Genomic DNA, 9,818 nt, shown 5'->3' on the forward strand with positions numbered 1-9,818 from the left:
CATTATTCGTACTCCGTGCTGCTCCGTGTTAATTCCGTATGTGGTTGTGATGCAGATGTTCGTAAGAATTTGATCTGGCGTGCAGCCATGTCATTCATGTGGATCACTTTCTTGCTCTAATTCTGAACCTTGGTGGAGGAGCTGGCCGGTGGTCATCGTTTGATGGTTGGAGTGTTGATAAACAATACTGTTACTGTGGAGTTTGGAACTGACTTGGGGTAATTCATTGTTTGAGGTTTTGCAGTGTCGATAAACAATAGTGTTACTGTGGAGTTTGGAACTGGTTTGGGGGTAATATAATACAATACAGTGGCTGCTTACTATGTTTACAGAATGTGCGTCCATTTTTCATACTCCGTGCTCCGTATTTGCCCATGTGATCGTGATGCAGATGCAAATCACCAAGGGCACTTGATGTTCAGACAGCATTAAGAAATTGATCTCGCGCTCATCTGGTGTGCAGCCATGTCATTCATACGGAGAGATATTGATGTGGATCACTTTCTTGCTCGAATTCTAAACATTTTGTTTAGAAGCACTGAATTGAGAGTTTCTTTTGTTTGCTTGTCTGAATATTCTCAGTTTGTGACTAGCGGAGTGGTAATGTTATGACTTCTGAGCGACTCTTTTTTGCACTGAATAAAGGCGAGTTAGCAGCAACATACACTGATGTTCAGGTAACAAAAAAGAAAATCATCTGGCGCTTATGTAGTGTGCAGATACGGATAGAGATAGTCATATTGTCAAAATCATATCACAAATTGATGTGGATCACTTTGTTGCTCAATTTCTTAACCTTTTTCTTGCAAGCACTGAATTGAGAGTTTCTTTTGCTGGTTGCTTGGCTGAATATTTCAGTTTGTGACTAACGAAATCGTAATGTAATGAGTGATTCTGAATAAAGGTGTGTTAGCAGCAACATTGCATTTCCGTGCAATCCGGTCTCAATCATATCTGTAACTTGAGGAATCTGAAAGGGCAGGAGGTTGTGCGGCTCAAATAGGAACGAGCTGCACGTACAAGATCACTGCTGAACCCGCATTTGCTGCCTTTGCTTGTGGTCACTAGTCGTTAGTGGTCACCAGTACACCACTCACAAGCAGACAGGTGTAGGGATAAGGTCGGCGACATGGCATGGCTGCTGCCACCGCTCCTGCTCCTGCTCGCCGTCGCCACCGCGGCAGCAGCGACGGAGACTCCCGAGCGGCCGGCGCCGTGGCCGGAGCAGTTCCACGCGGTGCTGTTCACGAACCTGACCAACGTGTCGACGGCGTCGACGGGCCCGCCGCTTCGTCTGACGGACCTGTACTACGACTGGCCGCGGCGGCGCAACCTGAACCTTATCCGGTACCAGCTCTCCGGCGACCCGCTGTACGACGTGGAGTGGAACAACGGCACCAGCTTCTACTTCGACTCGGCCACCTGCCGCACGGAGCATTTCCCCGTCGGTGTGCTGCGACCGGACTGGCTCGTGGATTGCGTCTACCTCGGCCGCGAGAGCACCGGCGGGATCGACTGCCACCTCTGGGGCAAGGAGGGGTTCATCGTCTACTACGAGGACGTGCTCACGGGTCGCCCCGTCCGGTGGAACTTCATCGATGGTACGCATGGCCACTCGATCTCCGTTGCTACTGCTTGTCCCATACTAGTTCTCTGAAAGTTACTAAGAATATACTACGAGTAGATAGTTCTGAAATCTCGACTATAAAAAAAACGTGCAAGAAGGCAGAAAATTCTGTCTCCTCACTAATATACTACGAATTTGCTTTGCATTTTGCAGTGACAGGGATACAGCAGTTCGTGATGAGCTTCGAGGTCGGTGTGGTGCTGGAGGACGACTCCCAGTGGCAGGCGCCGGCGCACTGCTTTCTGGACGATGGCGAAGGGAAGAACAAGGTAGACGGAGATCATGTCACGATTTCGAGTGGCATGGACGCGGCAAGGATATTGAGGAAGTTTGCCGGAGCCGCAGCGTTCTGATGGATCATGGATGGATGATCGATGTGTATACGTGGCCCATATGTGTACGTGCTGCTAATACCTCCGGCTCCTAGCTAGTGGTTTCTTCAGTTGAGAGTTGTGACTTCGCTACGGCTGGACATAGTTCATACTTGTTCTTGAATCAGTACTCCATCTGATCCACAATAATTGTCGAGCGAGTAAGACTTTTGACAACAACTACGGGCTTTCTTAGCCGAAAATGGTGAATGGAACCTGGGTACGCATGCACCCGTTTACGAAAAGTTCAAAAAAATACTATGTAAAAGTTTCCAAAAAATGTGAAGTAAATTTTTGCATGTAGATATTATGTTGGTACTTACTCATGTGTGTTTTCACGGAAAAATACCATTGTGTGTGACCTACACAAAAATCACAAAATGCAAATTCCTATTCCTGTGAATAGTACAAATTCCTGTTCACTATTCTCATTTGAACATTTTGTCATTTTTATACAGGCCACACACAATGGTATTTTTTCGTGAAAACTCACACGAGTAAGTATCAACATAATATGTACATGTAAAATTTTACTTCACATTTTTTGGAAACTTTTAAATAGCATTTTTTTTAACTTTTCGTAAACGGGTGCGCGCGTACCCAGGTTCCAATCCTCCGGGTCGCTTTCTTAGCACTATATTCTATATACGATTCCTGAACATGTTAATTAAAAATAGAGCGAGGGTTATTTTATCTTAGCAAAGATATAACCTCTGCTCTCGGTTAGAGCATGAACAATGCTTGATAAGATTGTCTTATCTTAACTAATTTTTCTAGGCGGCGTTGCTGTCATCAATTCTGAAATGGCAAGTAACAACATTCCAAATATTGGTGTGTGAGAGAGAGATTGCTTCTATTATCAATTATTATAGGTGACGTTGCTAAGATATAACCATTGTACATGCTCTTATGGGCTAAAAATTTAGCTAGTCCAATCACACACATGCATGCATAAGTCAAAGCTCATTAAATACATCATCTTTAAGGAAAAACAATTTAAAAACAATGCATTGAGATGGTTGTCTCCTAAATTTTAATTTCTCCTATGAAAACGTGCTAAAAAACTATGCACTGAAAAAAAACCTAAGATTCTTAATTTTATTTTTTTGTTGGGTGGGGGCTGTTGTTCTTTTTTGACGAGTTCTATTTTTGACACAGCTTATAGGTCCACCGAGAACCTCCAGCATGAGACATGGGCTAAACATTATATTCTTGTTAAGTGGGTGAGACACGAGGAACTTTATGAACGTGCAAACAAATGTTTACTAGACCGAAACAAATACTAATTGTTGGGCCAGAGTAGCCGGAATGTCATACTCCTTGAATCGTTCAGCCAAAACACATTAGGTAATAGAGCCTACCAAGAAGAAAGTAACATTAGAATTCTCAAGAAAAAACTAACATCAGTTCCAAATATTCGACCATTATTCATTGCGACTCATGCCTTTGTTGTTACCTAATGCGATTACTAAAGCGAGCCAGTGTGCTTATAGTTCTATCCTGCACGGGATCGAAGAGCATAGAAAGGATATATATCGATAAGGTCATATTTGTTCATGAGAAGAGAGAGCTTCCAATTGGGACGCTCATATTCTTGTTAAGAGCACCCTTTCTCTAGAGTGTGGTTGACATGTTTTGGTATTAGAGCCTTGGGATAATGCTTGCACTATGACGTTGTAAAGACGAATATTAGAAAGAATAAAACAAAACACATGCTAATTATCCTTACCCTCCATGAATTTCAATCCTACAACATATATCTGTTGATTTCTCTAAATCCTTGGATCACATCTATGGCTTGCTTGGAAACACTATATATGACTCATCACGGGCATCATGGTGCCACTAAAAACGTGCATCCATGGCCTGACTCCATAGGAGGATGTACTCATGTTAGGGGCCAGTGGGTTAGAGCGCTGGATGAACATATAAGTGGTGGAGGTACAGGTTTGAGGGGACAGAGGAAGGGGTGACCTCACCAGCCCATTACGACTCGGGAGATAAATGTAACAATTACTCATAGTGGTGTCAAATCTTTATACAGCGCCATACTTCATTCTGATATATCAGTTGATAATAATAAGAAAATTTGGAAGATGAAGATACCATTAAAAATAAAAATATTTGGATGGTATCTTCGTCGAGGTGTTATCCTCACCAAGGACAATCTTGTTAAGCAGAATTGGCACGGAAGTACTCGATGTGTTTTTTTTCATCATGATGAAACCATTAAACATCTTTTCTTCCAGTGCCAATTTGCGAGATCTATTTGGTCTGTCATCCAAGTAGCGTCTACCTTGTATCCTCCTACTAGTGTGGCTAATGTCTTTGGCAATTGGCTTCATGGTATAGATTCAAGGTTCAAATTGCTTCTTAGGGTGGGGGCGCTAGCAGTTATCTGGGCGCTTTGGTTGAGTAGAAATGACAAGATTTTTAACGATAAAAATTGCTCTATGTTGCAGGTCATCTATAGATGTACATGTATTCTCCGTTTGTGGTTACCTCCTCAGCGCATGGAGAACCGAGACCTATTTACGGAGATCTGTACACGGTTAGAGGCTACGGCGAGGGATACTTTTTTCCTACATGGGTGGCAGCATAGCCTACGGATTGAAGCTCCACCCACACCCTAGGCGTTATATGATTCATCGTTGCGATATGTATTCCGCCTAGTTTTTTCGTTTTGACTTTGTTCGGACTTAAGACTCGTAAACGGCTGTGTGCATCCTGGTTATGCAGAGGCTGGATGTAATTGCTTCTCAAAAGTAATAAAGCATCTTTTATCAAAAAAAATACTCATAGCGGTGTCTCGTGCACTCCAATCTTAGAGCATTCGGCTGTTCACAATGGATGTTTCTAGACACGAAATCATAGGTACAAATCTGACGTGGCACCTCACTAAATGAAGAGAGAGTGTGTTGTTGTATGTAAGTGGAGAACCAGCTCTTAGCGCTTCACCGAAACGAAATTAATACAAAATCGATCCGGTGCACCATGCCTTTGGTCCTGCGGTCCTGCCTCCTTAATACACCTTTTGGAGGCTGCTGCACATCAATGTGATTGGGCCACACAGTAAGCTATAGTATAACTATGGCATAAACTGATCTAACGTAGATACAATAGCTAAAAACGGTGCATTGGGACAATCGTTTGTTAGATCCTCGTTTCTTAACGGGATATGGAGCTAGGAACCAGCGCACTGTAAGGCTAGCCATAGTGCTAGTATCATAGCTAGTATCATGTACATTGGTCCCACAAAAATACTGATGTGGCAGCTAATTAAGGAGGAGAGAGGAGATTAGAGTAACATAGGTAGATACTGTATCATAGCGCATGTCACGAGAAAAGTTAATGCCAAACAAATCGTGTGCACAAATTTGCATTGATATTCCAAAAAGCAATAAATATAGCATGCTTATGATACTACTTCATGATCTTAACCACTATAGAGATAGTATCATACACAAGTATCATATGCATGATACTACTACATGATACTTACCACTATGAGAGCAATTCCAATAGTGTAGTCAGCTGCTGGCTATAAGCCAAGTATCATGTCATCTATAGCCATCTTAGAGCCAACATATACAATAGTGAGCTATAAAAATGTAGTACTTTATCAATGTATGGTCCACCTTTCACTCTCACAAAGTGCCTAGGAGCACGTGCTAGAGCTGACTCTTGTATAAGAGCCCACTCTCCTTCTCTTTCCTCTTCTCTCTCCTCCAACTAAGCAATAATATATTATTTCAATTCTTATAGCCAGCTGACTAGGACTTATTGTACTTGCTCTGACTAGCCTGAAAGGCCTCAGAGGCAAAGTTGGTCGAATTTGGTTGGTTGTGAGGGCAGTGGGGCAGCAGTTGGCAATAACATAAATGGCGAGTGGGGCGAAAATACGGTGGTGCACTCGGGTGCACCATACCCTGATATAAAAAAACATTCGAAAATCCATATTTAAATGTGTCAAAAAAAATTGAAATAATTCACGCACATACATGTCACCAGGCTACTTACTCGTGTAAATTTTCAAGAAAAAATTCGAATTTTTCTGACCTACACAAAAAAGAGAAGATAGATTTTCGCTATATTGTGAATAGTACGTGTATACTGCTATATTATGAACAGTACATCTTGTCATTTTTGTGTAGGCTATGTAACTTAATATTTTAGTTCCGGATTTGACGTACGCATATCTGCATACATTTCCTACCAATTTAATTTATGACACATTTTTTTTGTAAATTTCTGACGTGTTTTCAATATAGGGTGCGCGCGCGCACCTGAGAGCCAAAAGTGCGCGTCAGCGAGTGGGGAGGATATATTATGGTGGTAGGAGTTGATCTTCACCAAGTATACAGAGAATACATTAACAAGCCACGAATAGTACTTAATAGCGATGGGTTGCATTGGAAGATCCATATACATACATTGTTGGTCTGTGCAGTGCAACCCCGTCGCTTGACACTATGAGGGGTGTGTTGAGGTGCCATCTTCTTCCATAAACGTTGGGGCACAAAGCTAGGTATAGACATATTATAGGTGATCCTAGTGGAAGATCCATGAACTATAACTGCAAAGCCTAGGTAAACTTCAAAAAGAAAGCATATACTAATTGGATTTCGTGTGCATTGTCATAAAAGTTCACAAGAGTTACTATGTGGCGCTGCTAATAAAGCTAGGCAAGCCAGCCACATGAGGAATATTGAAATTAGGCTTGTGCTTACATAGACCCCCAAATCTCAAAACAGTGTAACCCTCCGAAGACGTATCGTAGTATTATTTAATTTCAGCCATCCTACCCCTAATTCCGAATAGATATGGTTTAATCTCAACCCTTTTTGTGTTCCACTCAAGAAGATAGAGGTTTACACTCTTTTGAGATTTGAGGGCTATGGAAACACAAGCCTTCAAATTATTGAAGTATAAATGTATTCTCCATCTTTCTCGAATCAACTTGAGCTTTTGGGTAAATTTGGAGCTGCATATGAATTCTACGTAGCAGTATTAGTGCCAAGAAATCTGGTGTTAAAAACCTAGATAACGCAATTTTAAAAAGTACAATACACCTCTGGTCACCCTAAAGAGATCTTATAGATGTGAGATGAGTGCTCAAGTAGAATGGCATCGTACCTTGCTCCGTCACATCGAAAAATGATTATATATTTATTTTGAATGCCATAGCTAGCAAATTTGTTGTAACTAACTCTTACTAGAGAAGCTAAGAACACACCTAAGACAGGCGAACTTTCGCATTTCTCTAAAACCCTTTGTAATTATAGAACCACCGCTTTAATCTAAGTGGCTTCGGGGTTCTTTTCCCCTTTGTTAAATAAAAAAGAAAGAAGCAAATTCTAGTTTTGGTGCACATCCTCTACGGGGCTTTCCATGCGATTGAGGAATTCTGATATTATCTCGTTGTCTAGTGAGTTTGCGATTATGTTTTCTAGCTAGCAAGAGCGTGTTTTTGTTAGAGTTTGGTGTAGATGTGCCTCTTATGGTAGCTATATATACCCTATAGATTTCGTGCTTAGTATGTCCTCCTAAGAGCATCTGCAGTTGCATCTACAAATATTTTGGTCATATTGTACACGGTTGATATTATTAGATTCTATTTTAAAACTTTTTCATAGTACAAATCGTATATAAATACTAAATATGGGTTACACATATTTTAGGCTACCCAAACTAAACATGGGTAAAGTAGAGGGAAAGTTTGAATAGCCCCCAAAAAAAATCAACTTGTCAGCAAATCCGAAACAGGATAGGCCTACTTTTTTTTTTGAGAATAGGATACGCCTACTTAATTGTGCATTTTTTGCGATGCCCGTACCGGTTTGCAGTTTTTTTTTTTTTTTTTGAAATCATGTTTGCAGTTATCTTCATTGAGACGTTTTGCACGAAATGCGAGTCGGCAGTGAAAAATCGCCCACGACGGCAACGGCTCCGCTGCGCTCAGGCGAGCAGCGAGCCGGCATACGGTGGAGGCGGCTGGACCGCGCTCCTGCACGAGGAGCTTGTGCGCAACGGCGGCGGCAAAGTGGCTCAAGGTCGAACTAGTAGTACCTAGGCGTAGGATCATGGAATGGACAAATAGTCGTAGCGTGCATGCACCCTTCCCAGAATCAGGTCCTTTGTTGTTGGACGGATGGAAACTTACAAGCGTTGCAATCACACGCGTCCCTGTCGACAAAAAAGCCAGCCTATGTTGCGACAGAGCAATAGATTATCAATAATCTCCGGCTGCTAGTGACATGTTATTGAGGCAACTGGCAACACCCGTGACACCGGCCGCATGCAGATTTGCGAGGAAGATTTGTGGCGCCAGGCTCGCAGAAGTCAGATACCGCAGGCGGGTGCACGACATGATTTTCCATGGTTTCTAGGAAATTCTTGGACGGCTCATGGGATGATCGTGTGCGTTCCTGCTGAGATTCTGAATGAGGCAACTGTCATGCAAAATCAATCACGCCAAGTACAAATGACAACAAGATGTTGGAATTATCTTGTCTAACAGCCAAGAGAAGAAACATGGGGGCATGTCAACCACCCGCTATCACGATTGGTGCCTGATCGCGGCACCCAAAACCACCCCCTTCCTCCTCCTCCATGGAGGCAAAATTGGTGAGGGCACCTCAAATAAGCTTGCGGGTTGATATGGTGCTCGCTTACTGGTCTCCACGTTGTAGGATACTTTGGCTGATGGGCGGCTGAAAAATACTTTCCTCCTCACCTACAGTGGAACCCCCCCACCCCCCGCCCGCCCTGAAGATGGCATCATGCCTCATCCCGGCGGCCACTCGGTAGTCGGTACCTTAATGTGCTGGAGGAAGAGGTGGGCTGGTGTCGCAACCCCAATTGGTCTAGTCGGACTTACGGTCACAATATTGGGTCCTTGATGTAGACCTGGAGCTATTAATGGTAAATCCAGTGAAGATTTGTGGGTTTTTCAGGAAATCCTGTCAAGGAAAAAATGTGTACATTTTTTGTCACAAGTTGCTACACAAGCTTTGTACTTTCTCCTGCATGAAATGGCTAACATACACTGACAAGAGCTACATTTTGTGCTGCCCAACACAGTTGACAGAGCTAACACCACTACAATTTAGTACTTAACCATGACAGCTTGATGCCCCTTGGAAAGAGAGAAATACAGAACAAAATGCTCTTATCTACAAGTTCTTCTCGTTTCAGGAATTCCTGGTGGCACCAATTATTTTTAAAAATATTCCTGATGACACACACAGGAGGCACACCATAATTTTATTACCAGGCCAGTAAAAAAAGAGATGAGCATGGCTCTGCAAGTTAAGCCAAAGCAGATCTATTTGAATAAAAGATTTCAAGGCAACAAAGTAATAGTGTATGCCAATTTTATTCCACCCAAACAGATCAACAGTTTAACTAATGATATAGGACACACAATGATATCGACTTCATATTTTAGTTATACAGGAGTTCCTCAACTGGAAACTCCACTTGATATCCAACTAGCTTAATATGCATCAGCTGATTACTTATCACCAATCTTCAGCAATGCAGCTAGACCCAGTGGCCAGTTAAACTTCATTGACGGCTCCTGCCTTGGAGGCCCTAAAAGGAGTCAAATTAGGCATCAGGATAATCCTACTGAACAAATGGTTAACCAATAAGAATTCAGGACATGGACCCAAAAGCAGAAACTTATCGCAGACTTATTTTTTTACATCCTAGCTGCAAAGAAGACCTAATCATGATAACCTTTTCCCAAAAGGGTCGTCCATATAAAATATAAGGACAGGATTTTAATTTCCTCTTCTTTGTTTCCTACATTGGGC

The 9,818-nt window shown here is 42.3% G+C and overlaps 1 protein-coding gene across 1 annotated transcript; it reads left to right on the top strand.

Annotated features, from left to right (window-relative positions):
- Nucleotides 1–1,068: 1,068 nt before the first annotated feature.
- LOC124677055 (uncharacterized protein At4g14100-like) lies at nt 1,069–2,224 on the top strand. Its single transcript, XM_047213053.1, has 2 exons — nt 1,069–1,601; nt 1,781–2,224. The coding sequence occupies exons 1-2, from the start codon at nt 1,130–1,132 to the stop codon at nt 1,978–1,980; spliced, it is 672 nt and encodes a 223-aa protein (XP_047069009.1). The 5' UTR covers nt 1,069–1,129; the 3' UTR covers nt 1,981–2,224.
- The last annotated feature ends 7,594 nt before the right edge of the window (nt 2,225–9,818 follow it).

The sequence above is a fragment of the Lolium rigidum genome, chromosome 7 (assembly GCF_022539505.1).
Source record: "Lolium rigidum isolate FL_2022 chromosome 7, APGP_CSIRO_Lrig_0.1, whole genome shotgun sequence".
Lineage (NCBI taxonomy): Eukaryota > Viridiplantae > Streptophyta > Magnoliopsida > Poales > Poaceae > Lolium > Lolium rigidum.

Coding starts and splice junctions, on each gene's coding strand:
- LOC124677055 (XM_047213053.1), top strand. CDS start 1,130: ATGGCATGGCTGCTGCCACCGCTCCTGCTCCTGCTCGCCGTCGCCACC. Junction 1,602..1,780: donor CCGGTGGAACTTCATCGATG/GTACGCATGGCC, acceptor TGCATTTTGCAG/TGACAGGGATACAGCAGTTC.